Source organism: Megalops cyprinoides, chromosome 9 (assembly GCF_013368585.1).
Source record: "Megalops cyprinoides isolate fMegCyp1 chromosome 9, fMegCyp1.pri, whole genome shotgun sequence".
NCBI lineage: Eukaryota > Metazoa > Chordata > Actinopteri > Elopiformes > Megalopidae > Megalops > Megalops cyprinoides.
Window position 1 is genome coordinate 14,633,825 of NC_050591.1, and position 24,774 is coordinate 14,658,598.

General features: G+C 42.1%; 2 protein-coding genes across 2 annotated transcripts; both read right to left on the reverse strand.

The window, feature by feature from the left end:
• Window positions 1-5,971, reverse strand: LOC118783139 (TRPM8 channel-associated factor homolog). The gene is made up of 7 exons (XM_036536849.1): window positions 5,358-5,971; window positions 3,942-4,924; window positions 3,408-3,502; window positions 3,077-3,290; window positions 2,472-2,711; window positions 850-1,193; window positions 1-263 (listed from the first exon to the last, which is right to left on the reverse strand). Exons 1-7 carry the CDS (start codon window positions 5,966-5,968, stop codon window positions 15-17), a joined length of 2,736 nt encoding a protein of 911 aa, XP_036392742.1. The 5' UTR covers window positions 5,969-5,971; the 3' UTR covers window positions 1-14.
• Window positions 5,972-13,196: 7,225 nt separating this feature from the next.
• LOC118782972 (TRPM8 channel-associated factor homolog) lies at window positions 13,197-19,012 on the reverse strand. The gene is made up of 7 exons (XM_036536611.1): window positions 18,399-19,012; window positions 16,996-17,978; window positions 16,473-16,567; window positions 16,080-16,293; window positions 15,442-15,681; window positions 13,796-14,139; window positions 13,197-13,445 (listed from the first exon to the last, which is right to left on the reverse strand). Exons 1-7 carry the CDS (start codon window positions 19,007-19,009, stop codon window positions 13,197-13,199), a joined length of 2,736 nt encoding a protein of 911 aa, XP_036392504.1. The 5' UTR covers window positions 19,010-19,012.
• Between the last annotated feature and the right edge of the window lie 5,762 nt (window positions 19,013-24,774).

Genomic DNA, 24,774 nt, shown 5'->3' on the forward strand with positions numbered 1-24,774 from the left:
TGCAAAGTTTAGTACTACAGGTCCTTGTACTTGGCTATGGGATGATCACTCCACTCAGGCAGGTCTTCCAGCTTCCACTCCAGCTCAGGCTCAATGGGCCAGCCCCAGGACTTGAAGAAGGGCACCAGATTTCTGTTGACTGAGCGGGAGAAGGTCTCGGCATACAGATTCATCTTGCCCTCATTGTCACTGGGCACGTTCTGCATTTGATGGTAGGCAGCAAAGACCTTCTTGAAGGCCTCCCAGCCAAACTCTTCTTGGAGCTGAGTGAGAGAGAACAAACCAGAACCATGAGAATGAAAAAGTAAAAAAACATTTTTTTTCACAAAATTTTGAAGTAAAAAAAGCCATTTCATTTAGATTTTGTTATTTAGCAGATATAAATTGTACTCTAGAAAAATGTGATATTAAGAATGTGATAATAACTGACTTCATGTGTACTTTCCACATCTTCTTCCAAATCCCCTTAATCTCAGACCCTGAATCTTCATTCATTCACTCTGATTCTCCCATTAAACTTATAACCTCTACCATTAAATGTTACTCACTATAAGGCACCTTCTTTCCTGTTATGCCAGCCAGTTTGCTCTAAATGTTGTCATAGTACCCAACCCACAGTGCATTGTTCTGTGCTAGAAAGGAATGATTGTATTTCTGCTCTTTTTGTACAAAGCTGAACCCTAACTTTGGTATTGGGTCCTTAGTGTTTCCTCAGTTTATTCTCAATTAAAACTTCACATTTTCTTTATTGGGTAGTGATTGCATTAAGACCTCTGATAGCCATTTTTGCACATTTTTGCACTTACAGCCCTCTGGCCGTCTGGTTGTACACCCTGTAAGTTTTCTTGCCTGCATGTAAGTCTCCAGAGCTGTCCATACTTTCCAGTTGTCCAGCTCTCTCCCACTCTGCAGAAACTGCATAATCCTCTTCTGTCGTTTACTGGGCTTCAAATCCCCATGTGCATCGGCCCGCTCCACATCCAGCACAGTTTCGTGCACGTAGACAGACCACAGGTTGCAGGTGCACTCTGTGGTGTGCGGTGGGAACTCCCAGGCACTCTGCTGCTGGTTGTGACCCAGCTCATGGATGGCCCCCCATATGTTACCGCCATTGCCAGCCACCAGCTTTGGAATCATCAGGTCTGGAGCTGAACTTGAGTGCATCATGACTGGGTAGCCTGCATGCATGAAACCTGTCAACAGTGGAAACCACCAAGATGAAGTCATTACCACAACAACCAGGAAGGTGGAAGGAAGTTTTGGTATGCGCCTATTGGTCTATTCTCTTTTTGTTTCTTGATATGATGCTACATTATCTATTATCTTATCAGGCACCCATCCATGTGATTCCCATTCCTGTTGCTAAATTCTGATTCACTACTACCCTTAACAGTGCCCCCTTGGGGATTTGAACCTATAGGCACCTGGACTGGTACCCAGCTCACTACACCATATAGCTCTGCATACCACAAGTTGTGTTGATGCTGCCCGACACTCAATCTTTTCTTTTCTGTAACCAAGGAGCTGACCACTCCTGACTGACTAGGTACTTTGTGCCTTAGCAAAAGCCCATTTACACCTGGTAAAAATGTTTCCCTGATTGGATGTTGGGCAAGATTGGATGCTGATGGGCAGGTGTAAATGTTCAAAGGATCTAAATTTAATTTGCCAAACCAACTCCCGTGCTAGTTGAGGACATGTTGCGGCTGTGTTGAGGGGAAAGTGTGAATGCTGTGAACAGTTGAAACCGTTTTCGACAATTTGCATCACCCTACATGCTCGCCCCTTTGGGAGTCTCCTGCATTAATTAGCTCCACTTGTATCTACACTGCTGTATGTATATAGTTCATCTCCAAAGCTGGTAATGAGGAAAATTTGTATAGATTGTATCTATTGCATAGACTGGTGCAACATGAGCACCCAACATTGTTTCAAGAGCAGAACTAAACTTGTGCAGTCTAGACAACTGGAAACAAAGTGAGGAACTGTACAATTTAATTGTTTAAATTAAATAAAATTTTGATGTTGAGTTGAGTTGATGATTTATCATTAGGAAATAAATCGCCTATGTACTTGATAGTAATAAAAACATCTTTTATGAATTTACTTTAAATAGCATAACCTACTTCTTACACATTGCCAGATTAACAATGTCCACCGTTCCACCAGTCAGTCTATGATTTACATATTGCAAGATAAAATAGAGATAATAGAGAAAAAGAAAAATCTGATCATGTTACAGACAACAGGGAGCATTTGGGATGCATTTTAATACCAGGTCTAAATGCACCCTATGTGTCCCCATATAGCCTGAGAGACATGGTATCAGATGCTCACATATGTATACCATGTGATTAGTTTTAGCTGATGGACAGCATGATAGTGTAGTCATATTCAATACAGAGAAATCACACAATTACTGTTAGCAACAAAAACTGTTAGGTGAATCATTATGATGATGGCCAACTTGCCGTGGGAGATCTGCACATCAGCCACAAAGCGCTCCTTGCGGGGAAACTTAGCAGGGATAGCGGCCAGCTCCGCAATACTCCTCATGATGGTGTCCCAGACCTCTGCCACCTCGTCTGGTTGATCGATGTGGCGCACCACCTCTGAGGGTACCGTCATGATGATGTTCTCAAACTCCATCTCCGCCCAGGGAGCAGGGGCATCACGGATCCCCCCAACCCAGGCCGCCACACTGGTCTCCCCTGGAGGCAAAAGGGAAAGACTGGTTTTATTTCTCTAGATGGAAAGAGGAGGACTCACCGTAGCTGTCTGTCATAATAAATTCTACACTGAACTAAGCGCATGATTCATCTCAGTGTCCTTTGTTGTCCTTTAGTAACTAAGTCAAAAAAAAAATTAAACATAAAATATCAAGTAAAATATGAAATAATGTGAATTTCATCTTCAAACACATAATACAAAATGAAAATCTATATCTGACATTTGTACATATGTATAAGTGATTGGATCACATACTTATCTGACACTCAATATAGGGATGAACACTGCTGATCTTCTTCATTGAGAATAGTATACTAAATCTTTATAAGGCATCCCTCAGACTCACCAGATTTGTAGTATGGTGCACGGATGGCTTCCTCTACAGTGATCTCCAGCTCTCCCTCGTGGCAATTGGATGGAGCCACCAGGTAGATAAGGCCGCCCCACAAATTTGAGACCTGAACGGTGTCCGACTCTATTGGGAATCGCTCATGCACCACTGGTGCCCTGATCAGTTCATCCGCATTGCCGACATAGTCTGTCTGGCAGCCGATCTGCACCTGTGAGGTCATTGGGAACACTGTATCAACATTACCCTGCTGTCAGCTTGAACAGGGCCACACGATTTCAACATGTTGGACCTGCAAAACACAGAAAGCTTTAGAAGAGTGATTTACCTCCCAGCCTTTTCCGACGATTTGGGAGGGGATTGCCATGTGTGTCTTCATGCCAGGAGAGAGGTACAGGCCAGTGCTCTTCCACTCCTCACTGCCTGAAACACAATGGAATGGAGTCTTGCTGCATCAAGTGTTCTGTGGCTTCGAAATGAGGGATGAGCTTGAAAAGATTTTGCGTTGTGGACACATCAGTGGATAGATCATTGTCTCACTTTCTGTCCTGTACATGTGGACAGCAACAAGATTAATATTCTGATGTGATTTGTGGGGTGTCAGAATGGGTTCAGAATGGGTTCATATTTTTTCAACAAATTCCTCACATGCCACTAAATATAGTTTTTTTATAGCTAATACCTTGAAATTAAGTGTCACATTACATTGCGTTGTATTTTTGTTTTGTAACAGATCAGTCATTCAGAACTACCATTAAAAAGTAAAGATCACATTTTTACATACTTGAGTGGACAGCAGTTGTGATGATCTTTGGGTTGCAATGAATGTCAAGAATTTAAAAACAATGAGGAATGGTCCTACCTTCGGTGTTGCCGCTGATCCAGACCCTGGCATCTGGGACTGTGGGCAGGTAGGGCCTGTCCTTGATGATGTAGGGCAGGAGGTCGTCTGGATTGGGGGATGCCTTGTACACCTCAGTGCCCACGTGGAGAAGCAGGTGGTCCTTAGAGTTCTCCACAGGGCAGCTGGCACAGACTTGCGGTACACCGGCCTTCTTTACCATGTTGGTGAGCATGTTGAGGATGGAGTTATAGGAAGGGCAGTCATGGGCTCGCATATGCAGGTAGGTCACACAGTCTGTACCCAGCCGCTTCAGGCAGGCCTGCTCGTGCTCTGTCAGCGTCTGCCCGCAGGTCACATGAGCCATAAAATTCTGCAGCATTCTTCGGAAGTGATAGGCCTCGGAGCAGGACTGCAGGGCCTCATACAGGCCTGCATTCAAGGTGGCCTCCAGGATGCTGAAGCCCATCTTGTTAAGGATGTGGTTGCCAGGGTACTCGGTCACGGCATTGTGGCCACTGTGGGTTTGTGCCCAGTACCAGGCGTGGCCACCAATGAGGAGACCCCCACCCTCAGCCACAAACTCCTGGATGTCGGCGGCATGAGCATCACTGTACGAGGTGCAGACATAAACACTCAGCCCCTGTTTGAACCTTGTCTTCTCACAGGTGAGGCCAGACTGGCTCAGGAGGGCGTGGGCTCCACTGAGCTCAGGCAGGATGCCCACGGTCCCATTGCGGCCCTCATCCAGCCAGCGCACTGCATTGATCAGGAAAGGAGCCAGAGCCTGGTGCCCCAGGTAGCTTTCGTGGGTGGTAACGATGACACGACCTTGCCCATAGTAGGATCCAGCGATGAAGGCCCTGCCATCATTGGTGGTGGCGATGGGGAAAGCTAAGGGACCATGCACTAGGACTTCTGAAGGCAGTGCATCTCCCTGGATGTCAAAGGCAGACACTCCCTCCAACAGGAACTCAAGGTCGTCCTTGAAGTCTTCGTCTTTCCTGGCACAGGGTGGAATCGAGGCTTACCATCATATGCAAAAGGCATACACAGTGATGCATGATGTGAATAAACGTGTAAGTGAGGCCAGTATATAACTAACATTTTTTTACTGCTACCACAATCAATGTGATAACAGAAATGAGACACAGGTCTGGAGCCCCATGTTAACATTCCAAGTAATTTGACATTTAATACATCTTTCATACATCTTGTACGCAAGTGAACTAGACATCATACTGTACATTTCACCCTTATAACTACTTCATCCGTATAAATAGACAACATTGCAACCTTTGTAAGTTGCTTTGGATAAGAGTGTCTGCTAAATGACAATAATGTAAGGTAATGTACCTTCTGCTGTGATTACTGTTCCTGTTACATGTGCTGCTCTAGCCCCTCCCCGTCAGCCCCCTGAAGGACCCCAGCACTTACGACACTGCCAGCCAGCTGGAAGGGATCTGCCTGGGCACGGGGAACACGCCCAGCTGCCCTGGGTGTTCAGAGAAGTAGATCCCAGCCACACTGCACACCTTGTTCCCTGGGAAGCCCAGCAGAATATTCTCCTTAGGGTGATCCATGGCCCAGCTCCAAGCTTGACCAGCAACAAGCAGACCACCCCCTTCCTTCAGAAAGGCCACGAGCTCCTTTGCAGTGGGGCCCACACTGTAGGCATCAGTGACATAAACACCCAGCCCACTGTGGAAACCCCCTACCTCCGCCTGGATGCTGGTGTAGAACAGGTTATGGGCCACAGCACTGTAGGCTGAGTGGATTCCCACCTGGGCGTCAGTGGAGGGCTTCAGCCAGGTCAGGGCGTTCTCCACCACAGCGGGAAAGGTGGTGAGGAAGGCCTCATGACCCAGCACCACAATGCGACCCTGGCCATATCTGGAAGCTGCCATCAGGACCTTACCCCGAGGGTTCATGGCCAGGGGGAAGGCATGGTCACCGATCAGCACCAGGTCACCGGGCACAGCCGGTCCCTGGCAGTCCAGCTCCTCTACACCCTTCATCAGAGCGGAATAAGCATCTTTGTAGGCCATGCTGCTCTGGGTTGTGTCTTCGTAACTTTGTGTTTTATTGATGTTTCAAGTACTAAGCAAATACTGCTGGTTGAGGTGCTGTGGGAAAAAACCCGAAGATTTAGGAGCTCACATATCACCTAATGCTGCATGACCTGAAATCTTGCTGGCACATTATCAAGGTATCACCTCTCAAAAGAAAACATGGAGGGACAAAAATTGAAACAAACTCTACTTAGCACATTGCAGTTCACAGGATTTGCATGATATCAGCCCAGCAATAGCTTCTCCACAGGGAAAAAGGTAGTTTTAGTCTGGATATTGAAAATTGGACGTTCAAGCTCAGCTGACGGAAATGTAAGGGCCTGTAATTTTACAACAATAATGACAAAAAATAAATAAATAAAAATAAATAAATAAATAAATAAATAATAATAATAATAATAATAATAATAATAGGATCCAGTATGCTCACACTCACTGGTCTATGAGTGTTATTAGCCTTGTCTGACACTGTTGCTAGTTTAACTTGAATGGATACACTTATGTTCTCTCGCTCCGGATAAGTGTCTGCCAAATGCATGAAATTTAATGTGTTGTCAATGCAGTTGGCCATTTTAGGCCACATGTTTAGGACTGGACCACAGATCCTTCTAAAAGATGACATTCGTGTGTGTGTGTGAGAGAGAGAGAGAGAGAGAGACTGAGGCAACACTGAGCAAATGTCATATGTCTATGAAGTCGTCAGAGTCGTGTAGGATAAACTAACGTTTTCCTGCCTTTGATGATGGAGTTAAGAAACAGTTTTGAAAGCAGAAGCAGAAGACTGTATGGTGTTTGAACCGGATCAGATCGACATACACAATTATAGAGGTGCGCCATTTGTTGAAGACAATGACCCACAGAATAAAAAGATATGCTCGACTGATGCTGATACAGTATTTTAGTCCCCTCTAGAGGGCAGTGAGGAAAAAAAAAAAAATTTGGACTTCAATGGAAATTCATGAGACCAAAACAAGATGAATTTTGTGTGTAACTACGACACATCAAGCACGACCAATTAAAATAAAATAAACCAATTAAACAGTGGTTTAAGTCTACAACTTTAGACCAACAGACCCACTGAACTGTGTGAGGCTTGAAATGGCAGTTCCTAAATTTTTCGCTTCCGCTTTCAGAGTCGTAAGACAAACTATTAATAATATTCACATAAACACGACATCTGCATGTGCAATGCTCTCATTGATTATTGCGCACCCTGTTCTTTCGATGTATCTACGAATGAAGCAAACAAGGAGAACTAAACTCTGTTCTGAGTAGTCTGTAGTGATATACCGCCCTCTAATGGTCGGATGCCTTGACGTCTGTTAAGGTGTGGTGCATGGCTAGAGGGCAATTGGCGTTCCTGTACACTTTTCGTAGTTTTACTTTTCAAGACCACTGTACCTGAAAGCGTGAGTGCCTGCCGCTGGCAGACTGGTGTGTGGCGTGGCCCCCGTGAAGTGCCCCGTACCCAAGCATACCTGATTTCCTACACCTGACTATTTGAAACCCACCAACAGACATAAAACGGGAATGCCATCTAGTGTACTGATCCAGTGATATCCCAAAATAAAGTATATTTTCACAGCGCATAGAACCCAAACGAATGGCTCCTTCAGTGAAGTCAGTCTACCTACAACGCGTTTATCCTGGACACGCCACATAAGCATCGTGGTACTTTTTGTGTGACTTACCAATTACAATTAGCAGGGCATTACAACTTTACGAAATAATGCCGTAATTGACTACTTTCTAGAGCAGTGGTAGAAATACAGGTTGTTATGTGAAATATATGAAATGCTTGTTGACAGCATTAATGAGCATCATTAAAACCTGCTTAACTTACCTTTATATATATATATATATATATATATATATATATATATATATATATATATAATATCACTGACACATCGGACCAACGGTTACATGATAGGGGACCTCGCTTATAGATTCACTGTTCATTCGTGGCTATTGTGGTTGTGGCACGCCGACAAGTCTGGAAGTGTTAATTTTATTTATCATCTCAGTTTATGTTAAGAAGATAAGAGATAAGATTTTTTGGGAACGAATACTGATATATCAATAGACTTGTTTAATGTATTTGTCTATATCACTGCAGTCAATGTTATTACCTTCAACAGCGCAATCAGTAATACATACGTAATATTAAATCAGGAATTAAATACTAAGATCCATGGTAATTATTTCGTTAAAAGGCAGAATGTCGATTGTTTGCTTGTGAGCAGATAGAGTGATTTAATATACAATAGATTAGACCAGTTGCGTCGTTAGGTCCGATCATTCGGGGCTATAGCCTCGAATATTATAAGCCTAGCCCCGAATATTTTCGCCCTGAAAAAGGAGGTGTATATAGCAAAACAACAGACAGACTGTGTAACAGAGCGAACTTCACTTGCAGCGTCCGAAGGTGTGATAATATTTATTTATTATAAAGGTAGATATAATCTCCCCAACCTACCAATGCGGATGTCCCTTCAAAAAAAAATAAATAAAAAATAAATAAAAATAAAAATAAAAAGACAAGCCCCAGGCAAACTTGATTTAGCCCCTGATCTTTACAATAGCTAGAAACGCCCCTGGATTAGACGGAAATCGTAAATCCGTATAATTCACCATATTCTCAACAGGCCTCAACAATAGTAATGAATGGTGAATAATATACGTGTCGCAAGTAACACAGGCTACTCTAGAGTCGTTGAAAAATTTAAATGTAGAGGAGTAGGTGGGAGTTACCCTATTAGCATATAAATTTATCATACCCCATTTTTAAAGAAACGATCTTGGGTAATGTTTGTATATAAATATAACATTAACACAATTTAATCTTGTCACAATAGCCTACCTCGTGTGTCTGAAAAAGTTCAGGATGATGCACGTAGACTCTTGTATTTGAGTTTGGTCAGGCAGTGATATACATACGGGCGGACTACTTACGGCAATCGAGTGAGGGCAGTAATTTGACTACTGTTCCCTTGTCTCATTTTCTTCCACAGAGCAGTGTCGACATGTGTCCGTTCGCAAAGTTCTCAGAAATACCTTAATAAGGTGTCGCCCTAAGGTTACTGTTGCTATGGTCATTACTTTCCTACACATTATAAATAGCAAATCTTGATCTTGTGTGAGCAACTCCCAAAGAGGTGACGTTTTAAGCTTAGACTACTAAAAGCCTGTTTTGTATGTGGTTTTTATTCCCCATGTTCGCACTAGTAATCAGCGTTCAGTATTTCACTTGATCAATACGTAAATGTTTTTTTTTTTTTTTTGGCAAAGGAAGCATATTGGCTCAAAAACTCAAAAAACTTTAGCTGAAATAACCTAAAATGATTTCTTAATGTGACTGGACGCCGTTTTCGGTTTCCCTTATTGGCATTGACACGAAGTGTCTTTCAAGTGCGTTATTCTAATTTAAATAAATATACAATACTATATAAATATACAATTTACTTGTTGCCCATGTATTTTTTTACACACAACATTCTTTCTGAAGGTATGGTTGTCCAATACACAGTCTGGTTTAAAAAAATCAGCAGTGTTTCAAACGGGATCAAAGGTTTTAATATCGCTAACAGAAAAAGCAGAAATGTTGCAAATTGCAGCAATGATTCAAGCAAAACAGAAAGTCACATTGCGACACAGAAAACTTCCTGATTTTTTTTTTTTTTTTTTTTTTTTTTACCAAATAACAGTATTTGTTATTTGAAATGTTCTTCTTTGAGGAAATATAAACTGCCTTTTCTGTAACAAAAACATTCAACTCTGCTAGGGCTACTTCCATGCCATCTGTGCTAACCCTCTTTCATCGATCTGCTGCTTTAAGACCCTGGATCACCTGCATATGTCAGGCACTGCCCACAAGTGGTTTTCACCCTACCTTTCTACTTTTTCCTACAAGGTAACACAGTGTCACTCTGTCTCAGAGCCTCACAGCCTCATCACAGGAGTTTGTCAGGAATGTATCCTTTATCACCCTCCTCTTCTCCTTATATATAGAATCTTTGGGTTTTAATTCCTCCTCCCACAGCTTTTCCCATTATTGCCAGGTACAAGCATGCAACACCAAATTTTCTGCTTGGATGATCAGGAGACATTTTAAGATCGGTCTTGCCAAAACAAAAGGTGTTTACATCACCTCTAGCATCTGTAGCAGTAGTGGCAAGTTCCTGCTCCTGAAAACTGTAAACTGTGTGTGTGTATGTTTATATATATATATATATACACACACACACACATATATATATAGTGCGTATCAAAAGTGTGACACATGATAAACTGAAATTTAGTTCTGTGCGATATGTTATTTAAAAACACAAAACTCATTAATTATTTCAAGGTGACACTTTTATGTTACAAAACATGCTGTTTGTGTAAGTGTTCCAAAGATAACATGTACTTTTCCTGATCATGATGACTGGTCAGTTCTACAAGAATAACTGTAGAAATAGCCATATATGGGAACTGAAAATCGTTTGATTTCACACTGCCTTGTGAGGTAGTTTCACACTCCATCTTTCAACAATTGCTTTTAGCACTGAGCATCTGTCAAGCAGCGTGATAATGCTTTGAGGAACTTGAAGCCTTGTGGCCGTGTTGCTGTGGGGGTGGAGTGGGTTTAGTTCCCAGCTCCAGTGGTTAAGCCCCAGTGGTTATTTCTTCCCCTGGAAGCCCATTGTTCCTTAGACTGGTGTCAGAAGTGAGATGTGCCATGGATTAGGTGTGCAGGGACATGCTCCATTAAAGGTGAGAGCAGTACAGCTTTCACACCTGTCAGCCAGGGAGACATTGCGAGGGAAACCTTACAGCAGGACATTTCCACCCTGACAGGAGGTCCACTCTTAGGCATGTGGTGCTACTGCACTGTGGAGACAGAGACCAGTTTGTTGCCTCCTCTGGAAACCCCCTCCTTGCTACAATATAATTTCGTGAATTGAATTTTCAGTGTTACTAGAGCATACAAATGTATTTCAATTTAATTTAAATGTTATTTATAGTTGGTAAGGAAATTGTGGGATGACGGAAATTAACTTAAGGATATTGAAAAGAATAAGATACAGTATCGAATGAATGAAAAGCAGTTCTGCTGCGGTCTTTGTCTTGTTTTGGGGTCCAATCCTCCAGGGAGGCAAGCACATCAGTGCAGCCATAGAACAGTGCTGAAATCAGCCGGAACACCATACTGGTAATGCATCCTAACTGCTGAATCAAACCCATTATTCATCCAAAAAATACTGGGACATATTTATGAAGAAAAATATGCCTTTTTATGTTATTAGGTTGCATTCGATATGACTCAACAAAATCATATTTCAGCCTTAAAATTCAGCCTGCAGCAGGTGCTTGCCTTTAACAAAAAACATCTCTAAGAAAAACAGTATCTTTTCTGATTGACAAGATTATTTTGAGTTGCATGCCCGTTGACTGAGAGTATGCAAATGCAAACCAGTAAGAATTTAAAACCAGTTTCATCCTTGAGCATACCCTACATCTAAAACACAGCAACCATGGCCATGCCTTGTGCCATAAAGCTCTTCTCCTTAACAGTTTGTTCGGGACACTTCTGCTTAGCCACAAGCAGCAGTACTCTTGCAAAATCTACTTGAACCAGTCACCAGAAAGTCACATAGCCAGAAAAATGTTTTATTGCAGATAAACATTTTCATATTCTGTGAGAAACACTATGACTACAAAGACACCCACATTTATATAAATAAGTTGCTTACAATATGAGGCATAGCTTTCTGTCCCTACAACTGAGAATAATTCAAAACAGCAATGAGGGCAAAACTCTCAATGTTCCAGAAAGTTCTTCTGTTCTTGTCTTTTGAGCTCTGGAAGTGCAAATGCCCCCCTTAATTGCAGCTCCCCTACTTATAACCCTAAGTGTCAAAAGCATAATACTGTCCTACTTTATGATGCCATAAATCATTGTGATTGCCATTTTCAGCAGAACTAGAGATAAGGGTGAAAAACTTTTAGCATAAGGAAAAGGATGAACATGCTGCTAACAACATTTTTAATTAAGGTGATGAAGCATAATACTGATTAGAAATATTAGAAAGGGAATTACAGTCTTTGCTTTTTATGTCAGAGACAGGAAAAATTGTAGATATGGAAAAATAACTCATCTTCCCTAGCATGCAAAACATATGAAAACGTCCACAGTTAGGCAGCAGGAGTAGCTGTACATACAGTACTCGCCTAAATGTCTCCCTACAGTGAGCAGCTCCAAGGTCATGAATAGACCTCTAAGTTAGCACCTTTTGGACCATCTGAGACTACATTCAGGCACTAGTTGCCATATCAGTATGAATGCACTGGAATTTAGCAAGGTGTTGAGCCTACACTGTGCAGTAACTACATAACTGAATTACTATAACTGTTATATTGTTATAATATATACTGTTCTTGTATTGAGAAAATAAAATCGCTGCCCTGAGGCGCATTTTACAATCTTTTGATAAACAGCATATATAGAAATATTATTTCTGCTTTGATAATTGTAAGTTTGAAGGAACAATATAAGAACAATTTAAGGACATTGCATTGATAGGTAAACAGGTTGAGTTAAAGCGCATGCTCAGGTAGCCCAGAATGAGGGTCAGGCAGGCAGATGTGCTCCTGCATGCAGGGCAGTTGGTAAAAGAGAAAATATAACAATTGGAAGGCACTTCTACAGAGTCCAGAGATTGTCTAAGGCACCAGGTGCAATAATGTGTCAGCTTTTAGTCTGGGCTCCCCTGATGTTGCCATGTATTTAGATCTCTTGTACAAAGTGGAGAGCAAACTTCAGACACTGCGGCACTGCTGCAACGTTACAGTTTGGACATGTAACATTGTGTAGATGCTGATATAGGATTTTGTAGGCATGAAAGCTTTTCTGCGGTGAGGAAGTAAGACATTATTACTCAGTAAAAGAGTGTTCAAGCATGAACCATTGCTATTAATTAGTTAACCTGCAAGCAAATCAGCTGAATTTGAAAATTAAAGCTAACTGTTCCTAGCGCTCATATGGTCTTATAACTATGAGGGACAGTAGCTATTAGCCCTCTTACTGCCACCTACTCCCCTTTATCCTCCAACAGATGGTGTACTACCTTTCACCAGTTTGTACTGCAGTTTGCAACTAATCCTCTGTTGTTGCTGAGATGCAAACTCCCGACCCTCCACAAACATGCAAAGTTTAGTGCTACAGGTCCTTGTACTTGGCCATGGGATGGTCATTCCACTCAGGCAGGTCTTCCAGCTTCCTCTCCAGCTCAGGCTCGATGGGCCAGCCCCAGGACTTGAAGAAGGGCACCAGATTTCTGTTGACTGTGCTGGAGAAGGTCTCTGCATACAGATTCATTTTGTCATTTTTGTCCTTGGGCACTTTCTCCATGTGATGATAGGCAGCAAAGACCTTCTTGAAGGGCTCCCAGCCGAACTCTTCTTGGAGCTGAGTGAGAAAGAATCAGAACCAGGAGAATAAACAAATAAAAAAATAAAAAAATTTTCTTTCACATAATTCCGAAGTAAAGAAGACCATTTCATTTAGATTTTGTCATTCGCCAGATGTAAATTGTACTCTAGAAAAATGTGATACTAAGAAAGGTGATAATAACTGATTCCACGTGTACTTTCAACATCTTCTTCCAAATCCTCTTAATCTCAGATCTTGAATCTTCAATCACTCACTCTGGTTCTCCCATTAAACTCATGAAAACCATTTCTGCTGTTAAATGTTACTTACTGTGTAAGTAATGGCACTTACAGCCCTCTGGTTGTACACCCTGTAAGTTTTCTCACCTGCATGTAAGTCTCCAGAGCCGTCCACACTTTCCAGTTGTCCAGCTCTCTCCCACTCTGCAGAAACTGCATAATCCTCTTCTGTCGTTTTCTGGGCTTCAAATCCCCATGTGCATCGGCCCGCTCCACGCCCAGCACAGTTTCGTGCACGTAGACAGACCACAGGTTGCAGGTGCACTCTGTGGTGTGCGGTGGGAACTCCCAGGCACTCTGCTGCTGGTTGTGACCCAGCTCATGGATGGCCCCCCATATGTCACCGCCATTGCCAGCCACCAGCTTTGGAATCATCAGGTCTGGAGCTGAACTTGAGTGCATCATGACTGGGTAGCCTGCATGCATGAAACCTGTCAACAGTGGAAACCACCAAGATGAAGTCATTGCCACAACAACCAGGAAGGTGGAAGGAAGTTTTGGTATGCGTCTATTGGTCTATTCTCCTTTTGTTTCTTGATATGATGCTACATTATCTATTATCTTATCAGCCACCCATCCATGTGATTCCCATTCCTGTTGCTAGATTCTGATTCACTACTTTCCTCAAGTCAAGTTTCCCATAACAGTGTCCCCCCAAGGAATCTGAATCAATAACCACCTGGTCTAGTACCCAGCTCATTACATTATACAGCTCCCCATATCACATGTTGTGTTGATGCTGCCCGACACACTCAATTTTTCTCGCCCAGTGGAAATCAGACGTGTTTTCTCCAACCATGCCTAATTGACCAGGTACTTTAGCACAAGCCCATTTACACCTGGTAAAAACATGTCCCTGATTGGATTTAGGGCAAGATCGGATGCTGATGGGCAGTTGTAAACATTCAAAAGATACATCTAAACCTAATTTTCCAAACCAACGCCTGTGCTAGTTGAGGACATGTTGCGGCTATGTTGAGGGGAAAGTGTGAATGCTTTGAACAGTTGAAACCGTTTTCGACAATTTGCATCACCCTACATGCTCGCCCCTTTGGGAGTCTCCTGCATTAATTAGCTCCACTTGTATCTACACTGCTGTATGTATATAGTTCATCTCCAAAGCTGGGCTCTTCCTTGGTAATGAGGAAAATTTGTATAGATTGTATCTACTGCACAGACTAATGCAACATGAGCACCCAACATTGTTTCAAGAGCAGAACTAAACTTGTGCAGTCTAGACAACTGGAAACAAAGTGAGGAACTGTACAATTTAATTGCTTTAATTAAATAAAATTGAATTGATGATTTATCATTAGGAAATAAATCACCTATGTAATTGATAGTAATAAAAACATTTTTATGAATTTACTTTAAATAGCATAACCTACTTCTTAAACATTGTCATATTAACAATGTCCACCGTTCCACCAGTCAGTCTATGATTTACATATTGCAAGATAAAATAGAGATAATAGAGAAAAAGAAAAATCTGATCATGTTACAGACAACAGGGAGCATTTGGGATGCATTTTAATACCAGGTCTAAATGCACCCTATGTGTCCCCATATAGCCTTAGAGACATGGTATCAGATGCTCACATATGTATACAATGTGATTAGTTTTAGCTGATGGACAGCATGATAGTGTAGTCATATTCAATACAGAGAAATCACACAATTACTGTTAGCAACAAAAACTGTTAGGTGAATCATTATGATGATGGCCAACTTGCCGTGGGAGATCTGCACATCAGCCACAAAGCGCTCCTTGCGGGGAAACTTAGCGGGGATAGCGGCCAGCTCCGCAATACTCCTCATGATGGTGTCCCAGACCTCTGCCACCTCGTCTGGTCGATCGATGTGGCGCACCACCTCTGAGGGTACCGTCATGATGATGTTCTCAAACTCCATCTCCGCCCAGGGAGCAGGGGCATTACGAATCCCCCCAACCCAGTCTGCCACACTGGTCTCGCCTGGTAGGACAAGGGAAAGACTGGTCTTATTTCTCTAGATGGAAAGAGGACTCACCCTTTCGGTTTATCATAATAAAGTCAAGACTGAACTAAGTGTTGTAGAGAATGATTCATCTCAGTGTCATCTGTTGTAAGTGTCATGTTTCCTTTTGAAAATGATTGCGTGCAAAAGATAATTAAACATAAAATATCAAGTAAAATATGAAATTATGTGAATTTCATCTTCAAACACATAATACAAAATGAAAATCTATATCTGACATTTATACAAATGTATAAGTGATTGGATCACATACTTATCTGACATCCAATACAGGGATGAACACTGCTGATCTTCCCCTCACTGAGAACATTGAGGGTAGTATACTAAATCTTTATAAGACATCCCTCAGACTCACCAGATTTGTAGTATGGTGCACGGATGGCTTCTTCTACAGTGATCTCCAGCTCTCCCTCCTGGCAATTAGATGGAGCCACCAGGTAGATAAGGCCGCCCCACAAATTTGAGACCTGAATGGTGTCCGACTCTATGGGGAATCGCTCATGCACCACTGGTGCCCTGATCAGTTTATTCTTATCGCCGACATAGTCTGTCTGGCAGCCGATCTGCACCTGTGAAGTTGTTGGGAACATTGCATCAACGTTATACTCCGTCAACTCAAAGTAGGGCCACACCAGCACCATAAACCAAAACCAGCCACAAATTCATATAGTCTGGGTGTTTAAATTTGAACTGTGAGATTTTCTCTACATTGGACCTACAACGAAACAATTGTGCTAGAGCGCTTTACTTTCCAGCCTTTTCCGACGATTTGGGAGGGGATTGCCATGTGTGTCTTCATGCCAGGAGAGAGGTACAGGCCAGTGCTCTTCCACTCCTCACTGCCTGAAACACAATGGAATGGAGTGTTGCTGCATCAAGTGTTCTGTGGCTTCGAAATGAGGGATGAGCTTGAAAAGATTTTGCGTTGTGGACACATCAGTGGATAGATCATTGTCTCACTTTCTGTCCTGTACATGTGGACAGCAACAAGATTAATATTCTGATGTGATTTGTGGGGTGTCAGAATGGGTTCAGAATGGGTTCATATTTTTTCAACAAATTCCTCACATGCTACTAAATATAGTTTTTTATAGCTAATACCTTGAAATTAAGTGTCACATTACATTGCGTTGCATTTTTGTTTTGTAACAGATCAGTCATTCAGAACTACCATTTTTAAAGTAAAGATTTGCTTGAGAGGACAGTAGTTGTGATGATTTTTCGGTTGCCCTGAATGTTGAGAATGTAAGGAACATGAGGAATGGCCCTACCTGCAGTGTTGCTGTTGATCCGGACCCTGGCATTGGGGACTGTGGGCAGGTTGGGCTTGTCCTTGATGATGTAGGGCAGGAGGTCATCTGGATTGGGGGATGCCTTGTACACCTCAGTGCCCACGTGGAGAAGGAGGTGGTCCTTAGAGTTCTCCACAGGGCAGCTGGCACAGACTTGCGGTACACCGGCCTTCTTTACTATGTCTGTGAGCACTGAGAGGATGGAGTTATAGGAAGGGCAGTCATAGGCTCGCAAACGCAGGTATTTGGCACAGTCCCCACCCAGTTGCTTCAGGCAGGCCTGCTCGTGCTCTGTCAGCGTCTGCCCGCAGGTCACATGAGCCATAAAATTCTGCAGCATTCTTCGGAAGTGATAGGCCTCGGAGCAGGACTGCAGGGCCTCATACAGGCCTGCTTTCAAGGTGTCCTCCAGGATGCTAAAGCCCATCTTGTTAAGGATGTGGTTGCCGGGGTACTCGGTCATGGCATTTCGGCCACTCTGGGCTTGTGCCCAGTACCAGGCATGGCCACCAATGAGGAGACCCCCACCCTCAGCCACAAACTCCTGGATGTCGGTGGCATGAGCATCACTGTATGAGGTGCAGACATAAACACTCAGCCCCTGTTTGAACCTTGTCTTCTCGCAGGTGAGGCCAGACTGGCTCAGGAGGGCGTGGGCTCCATTGAGCTTAGGTAGGATGCCCACCGTCCCATTGCGGCCCTCATCCAACCAGCGCACTGCATTGATCAGGAAAGGAGCCAGAGCCTGGCGCCTCAGGTAGCTCTCGTGGGTGGTAACGATGACCCGACCTCTCCCGTAGTAGGATCCAGCAATGAAGGCCCTGCCATCATTGGTGGTGGCGATGGGGAAAGCTAAGGGACCATGCACTAGGACTTCTGAGGGCAGTGCATCTCCCTGGATGTCAAAGTCAGACACTCCCTCCAACAGGAACTCAAGGTCATCCTTGAAGTCTTCATCTTTCCTGGCACAGGGTGGAATCGAGGCTTACCATCATATGCAAAAGGCATACACAGTGATGCATGATGTGAATAAACGTGTAAGTGAGGCCAGTATATAACTAACATTTTTTTACTGCTACCACAATCAGTGTGATAACAGAAATGAGACACAGCTCTGGAGCCCCATGTTAACATTCCAAGTAATTTGACATTTAATACATCTTTCATACATCTTGTACGCAAGTGAACTAGACATCATTCTGTACATCTCACCCTTATAACTACTTCATCCGTATAAATAGACAACATTGCAACCTTTGTAAGTTGCTTTGGATAAGTGACAATAATGTAAGGTAATGTACCTTCTGCTGTGATTACTGTTCCTGTTACATGTGCTGCTCTAGCCCCTCCCCGTCAGCCCCCTGAAGGACCCCAGTACTTACGACACTGCCAGCCAGCTGGAAGGGATCTGCCTGGGCACAGGGAACACGCCCAGCTCCCCTGGGTGTTCAGAGAAGTAGATCCCAGCCACACTGCACACCTTGTTCCCTGGGAAGCCCAGCAGGGCGTTCTCCTTAGGGTGGTCCATGGCCCAGCTCCAAGCTTGACCAGCAACAAGCAGACCACCCCCTTCCTTCAGAAAGGCCACAAGCTCCTTTGCAGTGGGGCCCACACTGTAGGCATCAGTGACATAAACACCCAGCCCACTGTGGAAGCTCCCTTCCTCCGCCTGGATGCTGCTGTTGCATAGGTTATGGGCCACAGCACTGTAGGCTGAGTGGATTCCCACCTGGGCGTCAGTGGAGGGCTTCAGCCAGGTCAGGGCGTTCTCCACCACAGCGGGAAAGGTGGTGAGGAAGGCCTCATGACCCAGCACCACAATGCGACCCTGGCCATATCTGGAAGCTGCCATCAGGACCTTACCCCGAGGGTTCATGGCCAGGGGGAAGGCATGGTCACCGATCAGCACCAGGTCACCGGGCACAGCCGGTCCCTGGCAGTCCAGCTCCTCTACACCCTTCATCAGAGCGGAATAAGCATCTTTGTAGGCCATGCTGCTCTGGGTTGTGTCTTCGTAACTTTGTGTTTTATTGATGTTTCAAGTACTAAGCAAATACTGCTGGTTGAGGTGCTGTGGGAAAAAACCCGAAGATTTAGGAGCTCACATATCACCTAATGCTGCATGACCTGAAAACTTGCTGGCACATTATCAAGGTATCACCTCTCAAAAGAAAACATGGAGGGACAAAAATTGAAACAAACTCTACTTAGCACATTGCAGTTCACAGGATTTGCATGATATCAGCCCAGCAATAGCTTCTCCACATCAACTATGAGATTATCTCCTGATGATTCACTGAGCTTGGTTTTCTCAGCCTTTCAATCTTCTTTGAATCGTCTTTGAATTAAAACCATGCTAATGTACCCACTTCAGAGAGTGGGCTATGACCAGTGAAAAAGGTGGTTTTAGTTTGGATATTGAAAATTGGATGTTCAAGCGCAGCTGACAGAAATTTCAGGGACTGTCATATTACAAAACCTTCAGTAGCTTCCTACATTAATGACATACACATAAAAAAGCAAGGCAAAAAGATTATGGTGCACAGTTTGCGCTTAGCCACATAATAATAATAATAATAATAATAATAATAATAATGGAAACATTCATCATAAAAAAATACCAAGGTGTGTTGTATAAGTAGCCAACGGAATAAAAATTTTATACATGTCAAGTCCATTATATGCAATAATGCATAATGCATAATGAATATTGAACAGTACAACACATCTGATGGCAAGCAATCATCAGTGTGTGACTTATCAGAGTGTTCCATGTTGCATTTCATTTCAGATCCAGTATGCTCACACTCACTGGTCTGTGAGTGTTATTAGCCTTGACTGACACTGTTGCTCTTTTACGGATGGATACACTTCTGTTCTCTTGTGCTGTAAGTTGCTCTGGATAAGAGCATCTGCTAAAGAAATGTAATGTAATGTGTTCTCAATGGAGTTGGCCATATCAGGCTACATGTTAAGGACTGGACCACAGATCCTTCCACAATGTAAGGGGGAAGGGGGCAAATTGTGCTTGTACTTTATGTATTAGTCTCTGACAAGTAAGAACAAGGCTTTTCATGTTTTTCAGAACTGCATTAAAGACTTCAATAATATTCAATTCAAATTCAATACCAAAAATAAAGATAACATTGCACTGTGTGTGTGTGTGTGAGAGAGAGAGAGAGAGAGAGAAAACACTGAGTGAAGGTCATATTTCTATGAAGTCCTAAGAGTCATGTAGGAACTCTTAACGTTTTCATACCTCTGATGATGGAGTTAAGAGACAAATTTGAAAGCAGAAACAGAAGACTATGGTGTTTGAACCGGATCAGCTCGACATACACAATTATAGAGGTGCACCATTTGTTGGAGACAATGACCCACAGAATCGAAATATCTGCTCCTAATGTGTTTTTTAATACCTCCTCCTCCAATTTTAATGGAATTCGGAGGCCTCGTGGTTTAAACCCTGCTAAGGTCGCAGGTAATGGCCCTGAATGACTAATTTGGAACAGAACATGTCATACACCCCACAATCCGCAGGCAAAAGGGTCCATACCCCAAATGAAAAGTTTCGTTTTCAATTCCCTGGTGAAAAGTTATTCGCTTTTGCTTTCAGAGTCATAAGACAAACCATTAATAATATTCACATAAACACAATATTTACATGTGTAATGTTCTCACTGGTTATTGAGCACTGTGTTCTCTGGATGTAACCAATAAGGCGAACAAGGACGATAACTAAATTGTCTTTTGAGGAGTTTGTAGTGCTATACCGCCCTCTAATGGTCAGATGCCGTGACATCTGTTAAGGTGTGGTGCATGGCTAGAGGACAATTGGCCTTACGATACTCTTTCCTGTTTTACTTTTCAAGACCACTGTACCTGGAACAAAGACGAAATAAAATGCAGCTGCAAATCAACACGGATAACGTACATTTCCGCGAATGAGACATGCTGAATAACTTGTCTTTATGGGCGGGTTGATGTGAATGTTCGAATCAGCATCGACCCTTTCCCAAATCAGGATTACAAACCCTCGCTCTTTACATTATCCTGTATACATTTTTGCCTTATCTCACCAATAAGGATTTCCCAGTGTCACCTGGATAGCTGTCACCAGTTCTTGAAGGCCTCAACAATAGTATTTTAATGAATGGTGAGGCTACTGTAGATCCACTGAAAAATGTAGGTGTAGACTTACAATATCATTAGAGGAGTAGGTGTAAATTAGTCCTTTAGCATATACAGTTATCAAACCTTATAACTGAAAGAAATTATTTCAGGTAATATTTGTTGATACATACAATATCAACACAATTTTGTCTTGTCACTATCAGTATTTATTGTTTCCAGTGCATTCAGTTTACACAAAATAGTCTACATCACGTCTCTAAATAAGTTCAGGATTATGCACGTAGTCTCTTTCTCTTGTATTTGAGTTTTATGAGGCAATGCATATATATATGTACGGGCAGAATAGCTATGGCAGTCGAATAAGAGCAGTAATTTGACTGGCTGTTTATTCTTCCCTTTGTCTTATTCTCTCGTTCTCAGAGCAATGTCTTACAGTGACAACATGTCTTTCCGTTCGCAAAGTTCTTAGAAATAGCCTAATAATATCTTGCCCTAAGGTTGTTACTATTGCTATGGCTATTACTTCCCTACACATTGTAAATAGCAAATCTTGCTTTTGTGTCAGCAAAATCCTTCAACTATTAAAAGCCATCTTTGTATGTATTTTTCCCCGGCACTAGTACCCAGAGTTCAGCATTTCAGCTGATGAATACATAAATGGTTTTTCACAAAGGAAACATATTGGTTCAAAAAACTAAAAAAAACTTTGCTGAATTTACCTAAAAGGATTTCTTCATGTGATTGGACGCAGTTTTCTGTTTTCTTTACTGGTTTCTTTATAAGTGTCTTTCAAGTATGTTATTCTAATTCAAATAAATGTAGTTGACTAGTTGAACTAACACAGTTGCTAGAAATCACGATATTTAATCATATCAAAATCTGAAGTACTGTACAAATAACTCAATATAATTGGTCTCTGAAATATTTTTGAGTATTTCCTCACCACACTTACAAATTCGCTCTGAGTTACAGATTTTAGTAGCCTTAATGCTTGGTGTCCACCATAATTGGCATCAATTCCATTTCAAACAAGTCAAGAAGTACGCTGAAATCCAATTCATGATACCTTTTCTTTGAAGATTTTTCAGTTCCTGAACTGAATTTCAATTTATTCTCTGAACTAACTGAACTGAAATGGAATTGACCCCAACTATTGACCTCAATACACATTCTCTTAAACATTTCAAGGTCAGCAGTGTTTCAAAAGGATTTTGATATCTCTAACAGAAAAAAGCAGCAATGTTGCAAAGGGCAGCAATGATTCCGGACAAAGTCACATTGCAATAATACAGAAAACCTCAGATTTTGCCAAATAACAGTATTTGTACTTTCAATTGTTCTTCTTTGAGGAAATATAAACTGCTGTACTTTCTGTAACAAAAGGATTCAACTCTGCTAGAGCTACTTCCATGCCATCTGTGCTAATCCTCCTTCATTGATCTGCTGCTTTAAGACCCTGGATCACCTGCGTATGTCAGGCACTGCCCACAAGTGGTTTTCACCCTACCTTTCTGATTCTTCCTACAAGGTAACACAGTGTCACTCTGTCTCAGAGCCTCACAGCCTCATCACAGGAGTTCGTCAGGAATGTATCCTTTATTACCCTCCTCTTCTCCTTATATACAGAATCTTTGGGTTTTAATTCCTCCTCCCACAGCTTTTCCCATTATTGCCAGGCAGTGCTCCAAGCTCTTTCTGGCATTTACACCTCCCGACAAGAACATTGCCTTGAGTATGAAGACATGCTACAGCAAATTTTCTACATGGATGATCAGGAGACATCTCCAGCTCAGTCTTGCCAGAACTAAACCTTTTTACATACCAGCTAAATCATCACTTCTAGCACCTATAATAGTGGTGACATGTAGATTCTTGCTTTACAATATCTGGAAAAATCCACATACATACATACACACACACACACACACACACACATCCCTATTCCAGGCAGAATGAAGTCAGTTTGTTTTGCCACTGTGGGCTCCTGGTCATATTCAGCTGATGGTATGGCTGGGATTGAACCCAAACCATTATACTATACTATACCCAACATTATACTATTCAGAGAACAAGAGAATTTTAAAGAATTTTCTGAACAGGTCTGCAGTCATTCATAGGTGTGCATTTTGAAATTGTCGTCTTACTTGGATATGGCAAATGAGGGGCAATGAAGGCAAACTAATTCCAGATATTTGTGGACATTATGATGGATTATGCAGACATGCTGGTGCTGACACAGTTACACAATAAAACTCTGGCCAACTTTTTAATCTGAATCCAATGCATGTAAATAATTTCATGTGAAAATTCAAGTTCAATTCAAGACGATTTGCTTGGTTTTGATTCAACTTCAGACTTAAAGACAATCGAGAATGCTTAATATTCCCAAAATTTACGGTATGTGAAAGTTGGAAGTAAATTATGAACAACATAGCTGTTATGTTGGTTCTGCAAATGTGTCACCTATCTAAATCACAGGCATCACCATATGCAATGGTTGCCTACATACTGATAAAGAAGCTTGTATGTTTAGAGGCAAGCATGGTCTATTTCAGAGACAATAATTTTGGGCATCTCATGACTGACTTTCCCTTGGCAGGATCCCATAAAGAGGGCTTTTTCTTTTTCATCTCTACTGACATAGCAAGTGTGACAACCCCAAATTATGGGTTGGGTGGACATACCCTATACCTATAGCACACCTAGAGTTAGGCCTTTGTTTAGGTTTCTGACAGAAATAAATACAATGATCCTAAGGTCTGACTCTTTACAAAGATTTATTTCTTTAACCCCATTTAAACATGCAGTTTGTGGATACATTTTTGTATCTCATATGGCCACCAAATAAATACCCAACTCAGATATATGCTTACGACCATTTTTATTCATTATCTTCTGATGCTGTTTCTTAATTTTCCTGCCACTGTATATTATCATCGGAAAAGCATTTCTCAAAAACATTCCCTACTATTGCCTTGTATGCAAACCCATGACAGGTAGTAAGGTTAAAAACTGGACTTTAACATCGCTGATTGAGAATGTGCTGTTCTCTTTTAGCTGCAGCTTATCATCTTGGGTTAGGAATGCAATCTAGCCAGCCACCTAGTCTGCTTGTCACCTGTTTTTTAAGTGCTTATTTTCCAAACCCTGTTTGATGGGTTATTTGGGTCATGTTATACTATATATATGTATTTCTTGCTAATTATAGCATTCGTTATTAATGATACATAAAATCCTCTTACTATTGAGAATTCTTGTCATTAGATATGCTTAGTCTCTCCACTTCATACATGTTTGGAGGTTTGATCGTGCTCTGAAGTCGTACACTAGAGTGTAGTAACCTCACCTAACATGCAGTACACACCAGACTGAATTTACTATTATCAGACATCTCTCTCCACTCTCTCCCTTTCAGTTACATTTCTGGGGTAACAAAATGAAATGAGAGTGATGCTGGTCTCCTCAACAACTAATCACACTGTGTCTGTTCAAACATGTGATGTAACAGGCATACAAAATAGACAGGTCCCAGAATAACTTAGATTGTGGCACCAAATAATGACCCTGGATCAGTTCATGCCTTCTGTGCAAAATTGGCTGGAATGTGCAGTAGGGTTGGTTATC

Excerpts from the sequence above, each read along its gene's own strand:
- LOC118782972 (XM_036536611.1), bottom strand. The coding sequence starts at position 19,009 with ATGGCCTACAAAGATGCTTATTCCGCTCTGATGAAGGGTGTAGAGGAG. Across the intron at positions 17,979-18,398 it reads TCCAGCTGGCTGGCAGTGTC|GAAAGATGAAGACTTCAAGG; the intron begins GTAAGTACTGGG and ends ACCCTGTGCCAG. Across the intron at positions 16,568-16,995 it reads GATCAACAGCAACACTGCAG|GCAGTGAGGAGTGGAAGAGC; the intron begins GTAGGGCCATTC and ends ATTGTGTTTCAG.
- LOC118783139 (XM_036536849.1), bottom strand. The coding sequence starts at position 5,968 with ATGGCCTACAAAGATGCTTATTCCGCTCTGATGAAGGGTGTAGAGGAG. Across the intron at positions 4,925-5,357 it reads TCCAGCTGGCTGGCAGTGTC|GAAAGACGAAGACTTCAAGG; the intron begins GTAAGTGCTGGG and ends ACCCTGTGCCAG. Across the intron at positions 3,503-3,941 it reads GATCAGCGGCAACACCGAAG|GCAGTGAGGAGTGGAAGAGC; the intron begins GTAGGACCATTC and ends ATTGTGTTTCAG.